Consider the following 21,519-nt stretch of genomic DNA (forward strand, 5'->3'; position numbering starts at 1 on the left):
TGTGGTGCTGAGGAATTGAACCCAGGGCTTCATGCATGCTAGGCAAGCATTCTACCACTAAGCCACATTCCCAGCCCCTTTTACTTAATTTTATTCCGAGTTTTTAAAAGATACATTCTCATATTATTTCTAGCAGATTGGGGGTGGGCACCAAGGCTAAAAAAAGGCTTTGCGTGCAGCCATTGTGCAGTTTGTAATCTTAGGCAGAGTGGCTTTTAATGCCATCATTTGACTTTTCATTCTCTGTTACTTGGTTGGGTTCAGTATTCTTTTAGGAATGCAAGAATTTTTTGTTGAGTCCTGTTTCAGCAATCATTGAAGAACATGTCTGACATGTATTTATGTATTTATGGACCTTCATTTAGGGGAAATTTGGTACTTCTCTCAAGGGTACCTTGGGGCCTCCTGTATGAGCAGGAGTCCCCAGGACTAAATGAGAAGCAAATATAAAGACAACTATTGTGCTATCAGGAGTGCATATGATATTTCCTTTGAATGATATTTGAAACAACTGCCTGTTGCATAGACCCTCATATATGGGAATGTGATAGGATTTGTTGCAGGACTCCAGACCTTCAGTATGCAAAAGTCACTAGGGCAACCTAAGATTCTCCTATCACTGGACTTTTTGTGTAGCAAATGGAGAGATCTGCAATCTTAACTTGCACTAAAGATGATTCTCTGAAGAGTGGGACTATACTTTGGAGGTGGTAGGTTGGAGAATTTATTTGACCTGTTAATAACCAGGAAGGGTGACTCAAGCCTGTAATCCTAGTTATTCAGCAGGATGAGATCAAGGATTTGCAGTTTGAATCCAGTCCAGAAAGAAAAGTCCCAAGAGATTCTCCAGTTAACCCGCAAAAGAGGGACTAGAGGCCTTGCTCAAGTGGTAGAGTGTCAGCCATGAATAAAGCAGGCCAAATAAGAAGCAAAGTCTCACTGATTTTAAACCCTGGAACTGTCAAAAATAAACAAACCTAGAAGGGCTTTTCATAGTTCATTTTTCAACAGTAGTAACAGTATGAGAATCTAAGCTTCCACCATAATTCTAATTGGAAAACCATCCAAGAGTAGCTATGTTTGAGTGTAGTGACTCAAACATGTAATCCTAGCCATGAGTGAGGCTGAGATTGGGAGGATTGCCCATGGATTCCAGCTTGGGCAAACAAAGTTCATGAGACCTCATCTAAATAGAATTAGTGGGGCACAGTGATACACATTTGTTGGCCCAGCTATGGCAAGAAGCATAAATAGGACTGCTGTCCAGATTGGCACAGGCAGAAAGCAAGACCCTGTCTCAACAGCCAGAGCAAAAAAGGCTGGATATGCAACTCAAGCCAAGTGGTAAAGTACCTACCTCGCATCTATGAAGCCCTGAGTTCCAACCCTAGTGCCCTCCCCCAAATGTTATATATAATCACTTAAATATATATCAGTTTGTAGATATAAATACATCATTTGTTGTTTTTCTAGATATTTTACTAAAAGTGACTTCGTGTTTGAAATAAAAACAGGACTTCATTAAATAGAGCACACCAGTCTCTAAAGTTAAAAACTTTGGTGTGTCTTTAGCGAGGGAGCCAAGGACCTTGACGCACATACTCCATTGATAGAGCATTCTGCATTATCTCTCCTGTAATTTGGTCAGGATGCCATTAATCAGCATGCTCTGGCTAATCTTAATTGTCATGATGCATTGAGAAGATGTGATAGCTATTCAAACCATGTGGGGTATATTATTAAGAATCATTGTTAAATGAGAGGATGAAGTGAAACTGGAATGAAGCAAGTCAGGCGTCCGGTTTTGGTATTTCCTGTTGTTAGTGCTAGAATAGTTTACTTTTTATGTCAGAACTAAAAGGTACTTAATTTTTCCCTCAGATATTTATGTGATTTAGTGTATACACACACACACACATATGAGCATGCATACACATACACATTTGTAGAGTCATATTTGATGACCAAAAAAGAGGCCCCCAAGGGCCCTTTAGTATGCAATTAATATTTTGGTCAGAAAATCAGCAGATTGTTTCAGTATGGTTATGTTATGACATCATATTCCAGTAAAGTTATAATGAACAGAAATTTTGTTTGTCTCTGTGGCAAACCAAAATGAGTTTTGTAATTGTCAGCAGGCCTTAGTGATTAGAGTGGCGCCCACTCCTTCTACCATAGTTAGAGGTCTGCTAACATTCCAGTTGTGGACCTCTGTTTTCAGAAGTTTATAATTAATTGTAAACATTTGCTCTGTGGTGAAAGCTTACTGTGTAGAATCAGTTCAGGAGTAAATTTCTGATTTCAGGCTGTCTGTTTTAAAGTTTTATAGAGCCTGTTAAAATATGCATGAAGTTCTGTGGAGGTGGGAAAACTGAATTTTGTGGGATACAAAGTGAAGATAATCTGCATTATTCATATTAGTTGAAAGTTTTGCACTAAAGATCTAAAATTAGTAAAGTGGGATTGTGCATTTCAATACCCTAGTTTTTACAATGATAGAACAAAAGACTTTTTAAATTCTTTTAGTCCTTAGTCATTAAAAATAATCTTTTAGTACAATTGACTTTTTCTTTTTATTTCTAAAATATTTTAATTAAAAATGAGATTGTGTGACTAGATAATAAAAACACATTTAGATACTTTATTTTAAACAGTAGAAAACTGTAGGCCAAGAAGGTTGATTTTAAAACATTGCCTTTATCTGTTTTCATACTCTGATTTCTCCAGCTTATTTGACACTGTTAATTATCCTTTTCCTGATATTATGTTGTAATTTCTTTTCTAACTCTGACCCTCTTTCATCCCCTTCATTGCCATCTATCCTTTTCCCTGTACTTTGATCATATAGGCATTAAGCAGATCCTAGCCTTAGGCTCTTTGGTTCCTTTACACTTACAGGGTCCAGGTGTTTATACACTGACATGGTTTCAATTATTGCCTCTAATCTGCATCTACATGTTTTGCCCTTCACCTTCAGTAAACCTTCAGTGATTAGTCTCATCTGCCCAGCAAATTCTTACAACTGAACTCTGTTCAATTGATCTTAGATTGACTATAGAGTACTACTACTTGGATGCCTATTCATCATTTAAAGTCATTTGAACTTCTTCTTCTTTTTTTTTTTTTTTTTTGGTCTGTCATGGGGCTTGAACTCAGGGCCTGGGTGCTGTCCCTGAACTCTTTCACGCAAGGCTAGTGCTCTACCACTTTGAGCCACAGTACCACATCCAGTTTCTGGTGATTAATTAGAGATAAGAGTCTCATGGACTTTCCTGCCCGAGCTGGCTTTGAACCGTGAACCTCAGATCTCAGCCTCCTGAGTAGTTAGGATTACAGGTGTGAGCCACTAGTACCTGCCCAAGTAATAGATTTTCTTTTCTTTTTGTTTCTTGTTTTTGTCTCTCTTGGTTTTTGTCTCCTTCCTTCCCTCCCTTCTTTTTTTTTTTTTTCCTGTTTATTCTAAGGTTTACAGGTTTCACTTGCTTGGTTTGTGTTCTGCTTAAGCCATGCCTCCAGCACAGATTTTTTTCTGGTTATTTTGGAGATGGAGTCTTTTGTCCTTTTTGGCTGGGACTGGCTTTAGAACACGATCCTCAGAATCTCAGCATTTTGAGTATCTAGGATTATAGGTGTGAGTCACTGGTGCTGTGTTCCTTAATTTTTCTTAATTTCTTCCAGCATTTCTTTCATTTCCTTCAGTCTCTCTTATCCTCTCATATCTGTATTATTGTAACTTTGTCATCATACTTTGTTTCTTCAGTCTCATTAGACACAAATCTGCTAGGTTTTTTTTTTAGCTTAACTTAGATACATTTTATTTAATAATTTGATACTTTATAATATTTCTTGCTTAAGAATTGACTTGAACATCCATTCAACGTCAGTAATCATCAGAGAAATGCAAATCAAACCTTAATGAGATACCATGTCACACCAGTTGGAATGGTTGTTATAAAAAAAGACAATAACAAATGGTGGCTAGAATGCAGAAAAAGGAAACTTTTCACTCTTGTGGGAATATACGTTGGTACAGTTATTGAAAAGAATGTAGAGGTTCCCAAAAATTAGAAATAGAACTTCCATATAGCCTTCCATACAGCCTATCTATACCACTCTGGGTATATATAATCAGAGGAATTGGGAGTTATTATGTTCAAGGGACATCACTCTTGGCATGTGAATTACAGAACTACTCACATGATTTGGAATTGACTTAGTTGTTTATCGATGGATAAATGATAAAGACAATGTGTAAATAGAGAGGTGCCCATATTATATAGTCAAAGGTAAGAATAGGAGAATCTTGGTTTGAGACCAGACCAGGCAAAAGTTAGCTAGACCTTATCTTGAAAACAAGGTGGACAAGGTGGTGCAGGCCTGCAGTCCTAGGTATTTGGCAGGTAGAAGTAGAAGAATCATCATTTGTTGTGGATCTGGTAAAAAACAAAAGAAAGTGAGACCCTATCTGATAAACTAAGGAAAACAAAAATCTGGAATTGCAGTTCAAGTGATAAAGCACTTGCTTAGCAAGTTTGAAGTGCAGAGTTCAATTCCCATTACCACAAAAACTGGTGGAATATAATACAATAGAATGTATCATTCAGCCATAAGAGAATGAAATTCTTTCATATGAATCATCATAGATGGAATTCAAGGGCCTATGTTAAGTGAAACAAATCAGGCACAGGAAGAAAAATACTTCATGTTTTTACATTTATTTATGTCACAGAAGTACAGAAAATAGAAGAGGAGTTACAGAGCCTAGAAAGGGGTAGATTTAGATAGAAGTAACTTTTAGTATTCTGGGTACCACAGTAAGATAACTACAGTTGACACTAGTTAATTGCATATTTTAAATAGAGAGCATTTGGGATATTTCCAACACAAAGAAACAGTATATGTCTGAGGTGCCAATTACCCTGATCTGATGATTACACATTGGGTACATATATTGAAATGTCATACTCGATTCTATTCATATGTACATTACTATGTGTCAAGTAAAAGAAAAGAATTGGCATAAATTCCTTATTCTTTCCTTCACTGTGATATTCTTATTCCTCTTTATCCATCTAAGTCCATTTCTCTGCTCCCATGTTTCTGATGAGAGTTCTTTTCTGCTAAAAGTGTAGCCATGTGCACAGTGTCAACAGGATGGGTCGACCCCAGCTTCTGTTGAAGTCTTCCCTGCTCCCCAGCCTCAGAACATTCAGCTCATGTCTACCAAAATCTGAAAACTTACCAGGAAGTCTTCTGAGATGAATGAATTTTTTTTCCGTATTTACTTTTGTTTAATGTGGCAATCCATACATTTTTCTAGAACCAATATACACTGTTGTCTGCAGATAATATTGGCTCACATTTTACCATAAATATATTCATGGAAGTTAATATTTTATTAGGATTAGGGGCTATATAGTATATTATGCAGTTAGTAACATCTAAAACAAAACAAATTTTACTAATAATTGTAAAGTGGTTTTATTGAGCTAACACTAATGTTTTTGTTTTCTTATTTTAGGTATCATTGCCCAATGCCTAAGATCTTTTACGTTCAACTCACTGTAGGAAATAATGAATTTTTTGGGGAAGGAAAGACCCGGCAAGCTGCAAGACACAATGCTGCAATGAAAGCCCTTCAGGCACTGCAGAATGAGCCAATTCCAGAAAAATCTCAGGTGGGTGCTTGCTGCATGGGACCAGTCTTTTTCATCTGCTTTCCCAGTGTGATTCTTGACCAGACAGATAAGTGTATTATGTAAATAAAAGAAATTATCTGTTCTATTAGGGAATAATACCAGAATGATAGTCTGCTAAGATTTGCTTCTATTGCCTGGTGACTTACTGCTGGGTAAACACACCAGATAACTAAACAGGAACTCAGGTATTCTTGCCTGGAGGGCCTTACATTCCAAAACTTGGGTTTACTTGTGGAATTCACCTTCCAGGAGGCAGCTTAGGATTTGAGAATATTTGTGTAAGGATGAGATATCATTAGTTTACCTTGCAGTTAATGCTATGCCTTTTGAGTATTGATTATACTGTGTTAACCTACAAGTAAGGTATTCAAAGTAATGGAAATCTTTATGGGTTTTTGAGTCCTACTTTATATTATCAATGAGAATATTGAGCCTGGTCTTGGGTAATTTATTCTATTCTATTCTATTCTATGCTTTCAGCTTCTTTCTCCATGGATGTCAAATAGTACCTCTAATTCAGGTGTATCCTGTGCTGTTGTCAGCTTCTTCCTGGACTTCTCTGTTTCATTTATTTTACATTCAACAGTTGAACCTTTACAATTACCCTTTTCCCCAAACATGCTCCTTTTTTCTAGTTTGAGATTTGTTTTAAAGTCAGAGTTAGAGTCAAACTCTTAAAACTATTTATCTGTTTTCCAATTAGATTATAAGCTTTTGACAGCAGGAATTCTGTCTCTTTGTATCTAAACTACTTACACTGTGCTCAGCACAGATGATACCATCCAGAAGTAAGTGTTAAATAAGGGAATAAGTGATTATGTCCCAGTGCCAGACACAGAGCTAAATAGTTAGGCTTGCATATGGTACTCTTTCTTTGACATGGTCATCAGAGATTATGTTAGAACAGCAGTACAGGAATTGAATTGTATGGAATTAGGGTGAGGTGGGAGGTGGGTAGAGATATCTAACAAGATAAAAAGTATAAGAATGTAGAATAACTCAAAATAGTGTAAGGTAAGTAAAAGATTTCCAAACGTGGCACTAACTGCCTCTATAGATAACAAAAAGCCTGGCAGCAAAACTCTTGATTATTATGGTTTCTTGAGAAGCTTATAGGTACAGTCTGTGGTGTGTTGTTGCTTACTATGTTTTAGAGAGGTCTTCCTGATTGTAGAATGTTTGTAAAGTTTATTATAAAGTCCAGATTTAATATTATACTTTTTTGTGATTTAGAATGGTGAATCGGGAAAAGAAATGGAAGATGACAAAGATGCAAATAAATCTGAGATCAGCTTAGTGTTTGAAATTGCTCTGAAGCGAAATATGCCTGTCAGCTTTGAGGTATGTACTCATTAGAGGTCTTGTGATTTTTTTTTTCCCTTGCTCTGTTTAAGAACACAAACAAAATAGTAGTGAACTAGAATTCTGCAAAAGTGAATATAACTGCTTAGTTCAAACTCACAAATGTTCAAGCTCATGAATATACTTTCTGTGTTCAAATTCACAAATGCTTAAACTTAGGAAATGCCCTAGGAAAAATATAAACCATTTTCATATTGTAGGTTACTGCTGATCTCTTTGTCTTTCTGCATTATGCTATTTTTATACACAGCATTTCTAGTCTCAGCATAAAATTTCTATGTATTGGGTAGTATGTAATACCCTATAGCACTTGGTGGTTTTTGTTGTTGTTGTTGTTGGTCCTGGGGTTTTAATTCAGGGCCTGGTCCCTGAGTTTTTTTGCTCAAAGCTAGCACTCTATCACTTGAGCCACAGCTCCACTTCAGCCTTTTTGAGGCTTAACTGGAGATAAGAGTCTCATACATAGACTTTCCTATCTAGGCTGGCTTGAGCTACAGTCCTCAGATCTGAGCCTTCAGAGTAGCTAGGATTACATATGGTGCCTGGCAAGATTTGGTGGATTTTTTTTTTTTTTTGCTATTAATTAAGAGCAGTTTGTTAAAACCAAAACAATGCTCTTCCCTGGCTTGGAGAGGAGGCTTTCCTGACATTTTCCTCTCACCCCAAATAATCCAGTAGGTACATCACCTGAGAACATTCCCCAAAATAAATGTTTATTGACCCCTCAAACTGGAGGACTGCGTCTAAGAAGAGCCCTGCACCCATCATCCCACTGAAAGCCACCCTCATGGATGGTACCTGTCAGCAAGACTCCACCAGCAAAATATTAAATTGGAGGCATGGCTCAAGTGATAGAGCTCAAAGTACTGAATTCAAGCCTCAGTACTGGTGTGTGTGTGTGCACACACACACACAAGTGCAATACACAGTAGGTATTGAAAGAAAAAAATATGTCATACGCATGTGGCTGTAGCTTAGCTGTGTGCCAGACATTGTTTTAGACTATGAAGATTTAACACTGATTAAGAAATTTCTTCTTGAGGAGCATCTATTCTAATGAAGGAATTATTATTCTCAAATATAATAACACTGAAGAAAGTCCTCAGAGTGACATGCGAACTAGAACCCCAATAATATGGAGGAATGTTGCCTCTGGAGATGTGGGGAACCATTCTCATAGGTGGAATGGTGCTAAGGCAGGAATGATATGATGTCCAGATCCAGCAAGTAGATGGTGGGCTGGAGTAGAGTGCAAGGAAATGGAGCCTATGAGGTGGGCAAGGAGGTCTCCCAAAGGCCTAGGTGACTAAGAGACAAATCTGAGCGCTTTGTTCAGGGGCCAGAAGGAGTTGATAAAGGGCCATGTTTTTAAAACACGTTTTATCTTGGGGGTAAACGATGAGACAGGGGCAGATGGCCAGGATAGTAGCCTGCAAGAATACAGAAGGTAAGGAGAAAGGTGGTGTAGTGAGGATGGAGGTGAGGGTTGGCTTCCAGAGGCTGGGGTACCCCCAAGGTCTGCCTCCAGGCTAATCCCACTTTCCCACCTAAGGGCCACCCCCCCCCCCCAAACTTTGCCCAAGGTTCTTCCTGCAGAGGTCACTTCTGCTGATGGGCAGAGGAAACAGAATCTGTGTAGATCTTTCCTAGGTCTACCTTGTCCCCATTGCAGACCTTCCATCAAAAGTTCTGCATGAACAGCAGCATAATCTCTGAGAAGGAATGAATAGCCATGTTTCAATGTGAGATCTGCTACTTCAAGGCTGAGGATTCTGTGCACATTGCTTAACTTCTCTGAGCTTCATTCAGTTCTCCCATTAGTCAGGTGAGCCCAGAAATGCAGTCCTCATTGGGGCTGTCATGCACCTCCAACGAATAAGTGCTGGTACACATGAGTGTCTCACATTGCCCACATGTGTGTTGGTGATTACAAGATACTTCTGGCCTCCTCCTCTACCGAATTTCACATCCTCAAGGTTTAGAAAAACAAATGAAAGCTGGGCACTGGTGGCTCATGCCTGTAATCCTAGCTATTTGGAGGCTGAGATCTGAGAATTGCAGTTCAAAGCAAGCCTGGGCAGAAAATTCCCCATGAGACTCTCAACTCCAATTAACCACTCAAAAACTGGAAATGGTGCTATGGCTCAAAGTAGTAGAGTGGTAGCCTTGAGCAAAGAGCTCAGAGACAGCCCCTGGGCCTGAGTTCAAGCCCCAGTTTGGTGGATTTTTAAGTTTGTTTGTTTGCCAGTCCTGGGTTGCACTCAGGGCCCAAGCATTGTCACTGACCTACTTCAGGCTAGCACTCCACCACTTGAGCCATAACACCATTTCCTGTCTTTTCTGTTTATGTGGTACTGAGCTTCATGCATGCTAGACAAGCACTCTACCATTAAGCCACATTCCTAGGCCTTTAATTGTTTTAAACAAGGAAAATGATTAATTAATTTTATCTTATTTAATTCAATTTAATATTCAAGTTTCTCCTCTGAGCTTTCTCTAGCCTCCCAAACATGTTTTAATCCTAATTACCAAATCTCTGAGAAGGATGAAGCAGCTGTGTACAACTAGATAAATACATTTATAAAGTCATATGAAATTAAAAAGTGAAAACTCTAAAAAGCAATTATAATTCCTCCTCTATTAAGAGATCACAAATTTTTGGAGCTCACATCAAGAAAGTGGACAAGAAGCAGGAAATAAGCTCAAACAGTAGTGGAGACTATTCCTCCAAATATTAAGGCATTCAGCCTGAGCAGTGGAAATCAGGCTGATGGTGGTTTGAGGCAACCCCAACAGAAAGTTAGTGGTATAACTTCTCAGTTAATAAGCCAGGTATGATTATGTCTGCCTGTGATCTCAGCAATATGGAATGACAAATGTGGAGGATCACAATCTGAGGCAAGGCCCAGGAAAAAAAATGTAAGAACCCACATGAAAAAAAAAATTATAGGGAAAAAGGACTGGGGGCATGGTCCAATTGATAGAATGCCTGCTTTGTAGGTACACTGTCCCCGAGTTCAAAACTCAGTGCTGCCATCTAGAAGGAAACTCACAGTGTACTTGTTGAAATAATCTTCAGCCTGAGAAAATGCTTTCTTCCTTGACACAATCCCAACAAGGTATATCATCTGATTTCTTAGCCTGGAGCAGATTAAAAACAGCAGAATGAGGAAGGCAGGGAGAGAAAGAACTCAAGAAATGATAGTGAACATGTGGAAAACTTATAAAAATAATTGGCATATGCTCAAAAATTATTGGGGCATAGGATCATTCAACAAATGGGACCAGGCAGTGTGATAAGTCATCAAAGTCCTTTGAAGTATACATTGAAGTATAGTATACTTATAGAATAATATAAAGTATTTGATGTTCAAAATGATGATCTAATGTGTTCTCTATTAAGTTGTTAAAGGCGTCTTTTAAAACACTGATGAGTATATCCATCAAAGTGGTTAAAATACACAATTGGTGCTTAAATTAGTGAACTTAAATTACTTGGAAAATATACTTAAGATAAATGTGTTATTCTTAGTAACATTGGATTTTTTTATGAAATAGGATGAATCACAATGAATTTACTTTTAGAAAGCACATGATGAAATCTCTTCTACTTTGCATTTTTCTGTTTTCCATATTTTCTGTATGGTTACTATTAATTTCTTTTTTCTTTTTTTTAGCAGATGAGCTGGTTTCATTATTAAGATTGGAATAGCCCTATCCATAGTCTTAGAAAAATGTGTTCTGAGTTTTAAGCTTTTTTTTTTTATTAATTAAATTTTGTTGACAAGGTGTTGTGCAAAAGGGGTACAGTTACATAATAGGGCAGTGAGTACATATCTTGTGATATCTTACACCATCGTTTTTCTTTCTCTTCCCTAGATCAGGTAGGCATATATATTACAATACCCAGTGTACCAAAATCATACACAGTAGCCACATGGCGTACGCCAAAGGAAATTCACCTAGAACTTTAAATGTAACGTCAACAATAGAGTCTTCCTGTGTCCTTCTCTTGGAGTTGTTTTTGCTTATCCTTGTCTTATATGATCATATATACATAGCTGATAGGTCTATTCTAGACCTTTTTTATGTTTAGTAGTTGTTTGGTTTTAGATACATAATGTAAGTTCACTGAACCAAACCTGTGGAAATACCATTTGACAAGAAGTTTTTTGTTTCGCAGACCTGGTCTCTTCTGTCCTCTCCCCCACCTTAACAGTCATATATCAAGGAGACCATGCCCCTTTGTTCTCTATGTTCTAGGCTTGTCTCGCTCAACATTATTTGTTCAAGTTCTGACCAATTTCCCTGCAAATACCAATATTTTGTCATTTCTAATTGCGATGTAGTATTCCATTGTGTATAGGTACCACATTTTTTGGATCCATTCATCTGTAGAGGAGCATCTGGGTTGTTTCCATATTTTGCTATTGTGAATTGTGCAGCGATAAACATGGAAGTGCAGATGTCTTTTTGATACCTTGGGACCTGCTGTTCAGGATAGATGCCTAGGAGTGGTATGGCTGGGTTATAGGGTAGGTATGTTGAGCTTTTTGAGGAACCTCCATACTGTTCTCCAAAGTGGTTTTACTAATTTGCACTCCCACTAACCGTGGAGAAGGGTTACTCTTTCCCCGCATCCCCTCCAGCATTTGTTGTTGCCTGAGTTCAGAGTATAGGCCATTCTAACTGGAGTGAGGTGGTATCTCAGGGTTGTATTTATTTGTATTTCCTTTACTGCCAGGGATGTTGAACATTTCCTCATATGTTTCTTTGCCATTTTTATCTCTTTTCCTGTGAAGTCTCTCTTTAGCTCCTTTGCCCATTTAATAATTGGTTTACTGAGTTTGAAGGGGGTTAGTTTTTTGAGTTCTCTGTAGATGACGGATATTAGGCCTTTGTCTGTTGCTGTGCTGGTGAAGATCCTTTCCCATATGGTTGGCTGTCTTTCTAGTTTCGTGGCTATGTCTTTAGCTGGTAACATTGGATTTTTGAGATACTGTTTCGCATTCCTTTTCCCTATTGCTCTTAGTATTAGGAGATAAAATTCAATATAATATTGACAATGCAGGTAGCATGTCTGTTTTTTTTTTTTTTTTTTTTTTTTTTTTTTGGTGCTATAGTCCTGGGGATTGAACTCAGGACATGGAAACGGTTCCTTAGCTTTCCCTCAAAGCTAGCACTATCATTTGAGTCACAGCTGTATTTCCTGCTTTTTGGTGGTTAATTGGAAATAGTCTCATGGACTTGAGCTGACTTTGAACTGTGATCCTCAGATATTAGCTTTCTGAGTAGCCAGAATTATAGGCATGAATCACTGTCATATGGCTATAGGTCAGAGTTTTGAAGGAGACCAAAGTCTTAGGGTTTGAATGGCAACTTTCTCTACAAGCTGGCATAGTTTAAAAGTAAGGGGATACTAAACTGTTTACTGGTGACTTGTGCCTCTGGTTCTAGCTACTCAGGAGTCTGAAACCTGAAGGATTAGTATTCAAAGACAGTTATGGAAGAAGTCCATCAGATACCATCTCCAAAATAACTAGCAAAAAGTCTGACTAGAGGCATGGCTTAAGTGTCACAGCACCAACTGAGTGAGCTCACGGCTCTGAATTTAAACTGGGTACTGGTTTAGAAAAATGTAAGAACAAATTAGAGTTTAGAAAAATTCACAGCTGAAAGATTTATACTTCCTTTTTTCTAAAAGCTAGGTATTTTTAGATAATTCATGTACTTTTCTAAGTTTGTATTCTAAGATTGTATCTCATGATTCAGTTTTCCTTTGATGTCTCTAGCACTGTGGGGTTAATTTTCACTTATCACCTATTTTTACAGAGAGGCCTCCACATAAGGTTGCTTCATAGGTTATAGAATACAGTAAGACATTACCCTTGTCCTTCTGCTTAACTCACCCTGGTAGAGGAGAACCATAGGTGTGTTCACAATTATATAAATTTGTCATTCTATTATGGCATCTAATCTAGTCTAATCTGATTTTTTTATTCTTAGCTTTGTGTTCTGTAAGACCCAGGGAGAAACTATAACTAGAATTTCTTGTTTTAAATATAGATTATGAATCGAATATATGTGTTCATTTCTTTTAACGTCATTAAATATCAGAAGTGCTGATATCATACTTATATAAAGCTTTTTAAAGAAATACTATGATTTTGGCTTAGTTCTTAATATGAATTTGTGATACGAATTACTAAAAAAGGTGCATGTTTTAAAAGCACATCTTAAGTGCCTGCATGATGCTTAGTATTTACTTGTATTTAATAGGTTATTAAAGAAAGTGGACCACCTCATATGAAGAGCTTTGTTACGCGGGTGTCAGTGGGAGAGTTTTCTGCAGAAGGAGAAGGAAATAGCAAAAAACTGTCTAAGAAACGTGCTGCAACTACTGTTTTACAGGAGCTTAAAAAACTCCCACCTCTTCCTGTGGTAGAGAAGCCCAAACTATTTTTTAAAAAACGCCCTAAAACAATAGTAAAGGTGAGTACTTGGGTCCCTTTTTCTAAATGAGCATAGTCGTATACTATAACCATATTTTGATCAGTGGTCAGACTGCATGTATGATAGTGGTCCCATAAGATCACAGTAGAGTAGAGATACTATTCCCTAATATTTTTCATGCACTTTTCCCTGTTTAGATATGTTTAGCTGTATAAATATTGCTATGTTGCAATGCCTCAGTTGTTTTGTAAGTAATATGTTGTTTAGGTTTGTGTCTAGGAGCAGTAGCTTATATCATTTAACCTAGATGTGCAGGAGACATCCCTTGCATAAACAGACTCAGATACTTGCACAATGATGAAGTTATGTAATGATAAATTTCTCAAAACTTATCTCTGTTGTTATTATAGTGCAGTCGCTATAGATACAAGTGTTTCATACAGTAGATCTCTTGGAGTCAGTCAGACAGATCTCTTTTGCTTTTTAGACACCTTTATGCCTGTATTTTTTCATAAAAAATTAATAGCAGTACCTAAGGTATTGTAAATTTTTTATGGTCTATTTATGTCTCCTTTAGTATAATTCTCATCATAAACATATAAGGCACATGATATTATCCTTCCTTTTACAAGTAAGATTTCACAAACATGTTCAAAGAATTAGCTCATTTTTATTCAGCTGTCATATGAAACACACTGAACTGGTCTGATGTGTAAACTGTTGTTCTTCCAACCACAACACTGCTACATAGTAATGTCTAGGGAAGCATCAGATGGTAATAGGATACAAAGTAGTACTCATACAGATAATGCTAACAAAAATGACAATAGCAGTGGGTGGAAATTGTAAAGTAATCTGTGTGCTCGACTTAGTCCCAGCACTTTGTTTGCTTTTTCACATCGAGTCCTCATAGCAGTCCTGAGGTTGATGAATTATTTTTTGTTGTTCATTCAGGTATGCATACCTTGCCTAGGAATAACACACACACAGCTTTGAAAGTGTTGTGACTATTTCTTTTATTGGGTCATATTTTACTTATATTAAAAAAGAACAGCAAAGGTTGGGATAGATGAATCAGTGTTTAGTGTATAAAGTGTCAGCTCAACCTCACTTGTTTTATCAGATTTCTTACTAGGCTCTACAAATTAAGGACTATAGATAAGAAATACACAATCCTTGATGAGTTTCTTTGGCACATTTTAGGTATACCTTTGTATGTTTGTTTCAAATTGCATATCTACATTAATGAATAACTACATAAATATACTTCTTGTTTTGCTGGGACTGGGGTTTGAACTTAGGATCTTGTACTCTTGCTTGGCATTTTTGCTCAAGGATTGCTCTATACCACTTGAGCCATACCTCTACTTCTGACTTTTTATTGGTTAATTGGAGTTAAGTACCTCTTGGGTTTGTCTGTCTGGGCTGGATTCAAACCAAAATCAACAGATCTCAGCCTCCTGAGTAGCTAAGATTTCCAGTATGAGCCACCAGCTAAATACACACTTTTTTGGCTTTATTTATTATTATTTATTATTTTTTAAAATTAAATTTTATTGACAAGGTGGTAATACACTCTTTTTAATGACTACTAGCATTACTTCTCTTAGAAAGACATCAGTCAGTACTTCTGAAGAAAAATGATGTTCATTCATAGGCTCTATCCCATAGTCAAGGAGTAGGATGTGACTACTTGGAGTCCATTTTCAGTTTATAAGTGTCTTCATTTATAAAGTGAGAGTAATAATTTGTACTTGCTTCATAATCTTATTGTGAGTCTTAATGAAGTAATACAGAGTGCATTTGTAATTATTAAGCATTTATTGTTAGTCATGTACATAATATTTACTGTTGATATTGTATTTCCATTTTATATGTATGTGGATGTATATTTCATGTATGTGAATGGTATATCTTGAAAATACTTAAATGCATGCCACCTGTAGTTTTTCTGTGGTGGAAGAACAGTGCTTTACATCAGAATGCCAGCAAAAAGCTGTTTACTATGACTTGTGTCTAATCAATAAACTCAATCTAATCTTAATAATAGTTTAACTGTTAGGCTAAAAAAAGATACATGTCTAAAATAGGTTATAAGTTTAACTGTTAAAAACAAGATTGTTAAAATATCCCTCAAAGATGAGGAACAGGAGAAACATTTTGAGCTCTCAAAATTCTTTGCTTCTGCTTCTAATACATAAGCATATTGTTTCAGAAATTTCCCTATCCATCATTCAGCTCTCAGCTTAAACTTGACTTCCTCAGGGAAGCCTCCGGCCTCCCCCAATCCTAGACTAGGTTCCTCCTCTGCATTTTTCTTTATATACATCACACTTGGAATTACTTGTGCTGTATCTGTCTTATGTAAAACCAAGCCTGTACATATCCCCTGATATGTAAGTATTTTACAAAAGCAACAAGCATGTAATGAATTAGAATCTACATATTTTAAAGTATAATCTTACTTTATACCAGTAAAAGGATCAGTGTGGAATAGTCTTTAATTTTTTTTTCACTTGTTAATGTATGTCATGTACATCTAGGGTTTGCAGTTGCTTCTGTCTCATAGAAACAGGGAAAAGATGTATAAAGAATGAGTTGCTTTGATCTTTTTTTTTTTTTTTTTTGGCCAGTCCTGGGCCTTGGACTCAGGGCCTGAGCACTGTCCCTGGCTTCTTCCCGCTCAAGGCTAGCACTCTGCCACTTGAGCCACAGCGCCGCTTCTGGCCGTTTTCTGTATATGTGGTGCTGGGGAATCGAACCTAGGGCCTCGTGTATCCGAGGCAGGCACTCTTGCCACTAGGCTATATCCCCAGCCCCGCTTTGATCTTTTTTTAAAGTAAAACTTTCACACTGTCTTGTGATCCTTTTAACTATGATAGCAATCTTCTTATCTTATATACAAAACCATTTGTGTTTACAAAACTTATCCAAGATTTTATAGCAGTGCAAGTTTTAGACCCAGTTATGTCTGCCTTTAGTGTCCATTTGAAACTAGATACTAATTGTGAACTCCTTTTAGATTCATGCCATAAGGAGTTACTGTTTAACATGTAAACTTTTAATGATTTTGGCTTCGGGTATTTTTGCCTGTTGTTTAATATAGTTTTCTTTCTTAAGTTGCAACTTCGAGTGAAGTCCAATATTAGAAATAAAATTTTCTGTAGATTTAGTTTTTCTTCCTCTCTTCTGTCCTGTTGTTGCTCCAGCCTCTCCCCTTTTCTTTGTTTGTCTAGAAAGTGATTTACTATTTGAGCAACACTGCTGGCCCTGTAAAAAATGTTCTGGATACTTTTTTTGTTGTCAGTCATGAAGCTTGAACTCAGGGACTGGGCATTGTCCCTGAGCTTTTTCACTCAAGGATACGTCTACCTACTACTTTGAGCCACAATGCTTCTGGTTTTCTGTTAGTTTGTTGGAGATAAGAGTCTCAGAGACTTTTCTGCCATGGCTGGCTCTGAACCACAATCCTCATATCTCAGCTTTCTGAGTAGCTAGGATTACAAGCATGAGCCACTAGTACCTGACACTTTTTTTTTTTTTTTGATAAGACTGTCCTTACTAGTTTTTGGTTGATAATCTGAGATTTAGTCTTCTATTCAAGGAATAACTTGATGGTTAAGGAGGTGGTAATTAATTTCAAAGAAAGAAACTAAGCCCATTCTCATGTTTTTCAGAATTTCATTTTTATCTATATTAATTTATGCATGTGGCTCAGTATTTGGAATTCTTATGTACAACGATTTCTTTGGAAAAGACATTTTTTAAAAATCAATATTTGTCTTCTCACACCCTTTGCAATTTAATTTTTACTTTTGTATGTAACTAGGGGGAGAAACCAGTGTTTTATAAAAAGCCTAAAGTTTTAGTCCTTTGCTCCCTCTTCTTTTACTACTATTACAATAGTGGTCTTCAGTCTTTTTTATCATAGTCTTTCACTGGGCTTTTTGTTTATCTAGAGATTCAATTCAGTCTTTACATAGATGATTCCCAAGTGCTCTCTTCCACACTGTGTCACACAACACTGTGCAATAATTCACAAGTACATCAAACTGTGTTCAAAACATCACTTTCCCCCTGAACTTCTTGCTCTCTAGCAAGATTAAATATAAGATTAAATATAATCTTAGTGACTGCTACTACAGTTCTGCTGTGGTAGTTTTCAACTTCTCTTCTATCCCGTATATCCAGTGAATCATTAAGTCCTGTTGACTCTGTCATCTTAATATTTCTCTTCTTTCCATCTCTTCTTGCACCCTTTTGGTACAAATCACAGTGTATTGAACTCCTACAGTCAGGTTTTGGCTGACTTTCTTGCGAGTGTCTTGACATCAAATGATCTTTTAAAAAGTATGATCTTATAGAAACGCCTGTCCGATCCTGCCATGCCTCTGATTAAAGCCTTTAGTAGTTTCCCATTACTTTTTGGATAAAGTCCAAGATCTTAAACATAGTTTAAAAGGCCATGAAAATTCTGACCTGGAGGCTGCATCTCTGAGCTGGACATTGTCAAGACTGAGCACTAAGAGTTATCAGGAAGAACTATGCCTATACAGAGACTCTTACATAGTGTGGTAGAGTAGTGTGTACAGTCCTGTAACATAGTGATCACCATTGGCACTCCCTCCTGTTTAAGAATAAATCTTCAATAGTAGCAGTAAAGTTTGGTTCATCTAATTTATGTAGATCATCATTTCTAGAAAGAATATGCAGAGAAAGTTCACATGCAGAAAAAATACTTGATTTAGGAAAGATTTGGTTTTCAAGCCATGGACCTGTGGCTCATGCCTATAATCCTAGCTACTCAGGAGGCTGAGAACTGAGGATCGCAGTTTGAAGTTAGCCCAGGCAGGAAAGTCTGTGAGATACTTATCCAGTTAGCCCCCCAAAAAGCTGGAAGTGGAGCTGTGGCTCAAGTGGTTGAATGCTATCCTTGAGCAGAAGAGCTCAGGGACAGTGCCCAGTTGTTTACAAATGACCACATTAGCTACTGTGAGATTTTAAAATATATAGATTAAGACCTTATCTAGACAAGCAGAGCATGGTGGTGCATATCTGTACTTTTAGACACCAGACCTATAGATATGGATACTGTGGCCTGAGGCTGGCTCGGCTCGGCAACGGTAGACCACACCTGAAAGCTAACCTAAAGCAATAAAAACTAGAAGCATAGTTCAAGTGCTAGAGTGCTAATAAGTTCCTGAGTTTAGAAATGACATTTAGCTAGTGTTTTTTTTGTTGTTGTTTTTTGGCTAGTCCTGGGCCTTGAACTCAGAGCCTGAGCACTGTCCTTGGCTTCTTTTTGCTCAAGGCTAGCATTCTGCCACTTGAGCCACAGCGCCACTTCTGGCTTTTTCTATATATGTGATGCTGAGGAATGGAACCCAGGGCTTCATGTATATGAGGTGAGCACTCTTGCCACTAGGCCATATTGACAGCCCCAGCTAGTTTTTTTAAAAATAGCTTTATGGCTAGGTGCTGGTGGTTCAGGCCTATAACAAATCCTAGCACTCAGAAGGCTGAGCTCTGAGGATTGAGGTCAAAGACAGTTTGAGCAAGAAAGTCCATGAAATTCTTATTTCCAGTTAACGACCAAAAATGCTGGAAGTGGAGCTGAGGCTCAAGTAGCTAGCCTTGGGCAAAAAAAAGCTCCGGGACAGTAGCCAGGCTCTAAGTTCAAGTCCCAGGACATGTACATACAAAAAAAAATAGCTTTATGTAATTGAGATAAACTTATAATACATTACATTTCTTTTCTTTTTTTTGCCAGTCCTGGGGCTTGAACTCATGGCCTAAGCACTGGCCCTGGCTTCTTTTTGCTTAAGGCTAGCACTCTGCCAACTTGAGCTACAATGCCACTTCTGGCCTTTTCTCTATATGTGGTACTGAGGAATCGAACCTAGGGTTTCATGTATACGAGGCAAGCACTCTTGCCATTAGGCCATATTCCCAGCCCTACAATACATATTTTAAGTACACTGTTGGACACATATATATGCACACTTCTAAAATCATGACCACAATCAGGATAATAAACCAATTTGGCATAGGACCCACAGGTTTCCTCATTCCTCCTTTGTAATTCTCTACCCTCAGATCCTGAGAAACCATGCCTTTTTTTTTTTTTATGACTTCTTGGTCTCAGCATAATTATTTTGAGATTCATTCATGTTGTGTCACGTTTGAATTGTTGGTTCTATTTTATGACTGAGTATTACATGCCTTTATTATATGGATTACTGCCACTTACTTTAATATATTCACTGGTGGATATTTTGTGTGTTTCTAGTTGTTGGCTTAAACACATAAACATTAAGCTTCTGAACATTTGTGTACTTATCTTCTTATGATTATGTTTCATTTCTCTTGACTAAATGCTTCCAAGTGGTATTAAATGTATATTCAGTTTTAATTATTTTTTCTTATAGTTCTGGGGATCAAACCCAGTAATAAGTTAATACAAACATATTTTGAAACATTTCTAATTTATTTTTTAGGCTGGACCAGAATATGGTCAAGGAATGAACCCGATTAGCCGCCTGGCTCAAATTCAACAGGCCAAAAAGGAAAAAGAGCCAGATTATGTTTTACTTTCAGAAAGAGGAATGCCGCGGCGTCGAGAATTTGTGATGCAGGTATTTCTAACCATTACATTATATGTTTCTAACACTATGGAAAAAATTCAGAAATATGTGGGATGGAATCGAGATGTGGGGGTAAGATAGCCTAGAACTTAATGAAAAGTGAAACTTTTCAGTTTAAAACATTCATTCCCTCTGGTCTTACCTATCAATGTAGTGGAAACATAGCAGTGTCAAGGACAGGTTAGAGTAGACAACATGAGGTTTGGAAAGGCATGTGAGTTCACGCAGGTTATTTACCACAGTTTATCATTTTATGCCTATCTCTTAACTTCATGTGCTACATTTTTCAGGCAGAGTCCATTAACTACTGGGAATTGGAGACAAATGGAATTAGAAACAAAATTAGAAGAATGGATGTAATGGATGGAACAGGGCCAAGAACATGAGCTTGTGGGCTATCAGGAAATTCATACAAGGAGGGCTGGGCTGCCCAGTACTCACTGTGTTTGGGACTGAGCATTGCTGAGATGTGACTGCTACATTGCACAGCCAAGAAAACTGAGGGATGGGTTTTACTTGAGCATTGGCAAGTGGGGAGATGTGCAAGGGGAGAATATCTAAAATGTCCTCCTTTTTAAGACTGGCCAGTTATATTCATTTGCCAGTTTAAACTCTAATCTTAAAGAAATGTTGCTTTTAATTTTTTTTTCTATTCCTGCAACTTGAACTCTGGGTCTAGGCCCTGTCCCTGAGTGTCTTTTTTGCTCAAGGCTAGCCCTCTATCACTTGAGCCACAGTGCCACTTCTGGCTTTTTCTGAGTAGTTTACTGGAGATAGGAGTCTAACAGACTTTCCTCCTCAGGCTGGCTTTGAACTGTGATCCTCAGACCTTAGTCTCCTGAGTAGCTAGGATTACAAGCATGAACTACCAGTGCCCAATTGCTTTTGATTTTTTATTAAGAAATATATCCAGTCATATGCTGATGGCTCTTGCCTGTAATCCTAACTACTGAGGAGGCTGAGATTTGAGAATTATGGTTTGAAGCCAGCCTAGGCAGGATAGTCTGCGAGACCCATTATCTTCAACTAAGCACTACCACTCCCCCTTCCCCCCTACCCCCAATGTTGAAAGTAGAGCACTAGCATTGAGCAAAAAAGTTCTGGGACAGAGTTCAGACCTTTAGTTCAAGCCCTTAGACCAGTGCGCTCATGCTCACATGCACACATCCAGAGGTAGAGAAAGATTAGTATAAAGGATTTGTAATGTATCACCTCAAACATGGTAGTTACATTATTATTTTTGTTTTGTTTTTTGCCAGTTGTGGGGCTTGAACTCAGGCCCTGTCCCTGGCTTCTTTTTGCTCAAGGCTAGCACTCTACCACTTGAGCCACAGTGCCACTTCTGGCCTTTTCTGTTTATG

The 21,519-nt window shown here is 37.7% G+C and overlaps 1 protein-coding gene across 9 annotated transcripts in view; it reads left to right on the forward strand.

The window, feature by feature from the left end:
* Stau2 (staufen double-stranded RNA binding protein 2) overlaps window positions 1-21,519 on the forward strand; it is a 262,522-nt gene that overhangs the window by 95,107 nt on the left and 145,896 nt on the right. For all 9 annotated transcript variants that reach the window (XM_048358488.1, XM_048358487.1, XM_048358484.1 and 6 more), the window contains 4 exons: window positions 5,522-5,678; window positions 6,933-7,040; window positions 13,341-13,553; window positions 20,012-20,149. In XM_048358488.1, the coding sequence (XP_048214445.1) occupies window positions 5,522-5,678; window positions 6,933-7,040; window positions 13,341-13,553; window positions 20,012-20,149 (616 nt within the window). The remainder of the gene's footprint in view (window positions 1-5,521; window positions 5,679-6,932; window positions 7,041-13,340; window positions 13,554-20,011; window positions 20,150-21,519) is intronic.

Source organism: Perognathus longimembris, chromosome 12, assembly GCF_023159225.1.
Source record: "Perognathus longimembris pacificus isolate PPM17 chromosome 12, ASM2315922v1, whole genome shotgun sequence".
Lineage (NCBI taxonomy): Eukaryota > Metazoa > Chordata > Mammalia > Rodentia > Heteromyidae > Perognathus > Perognathus longimembris.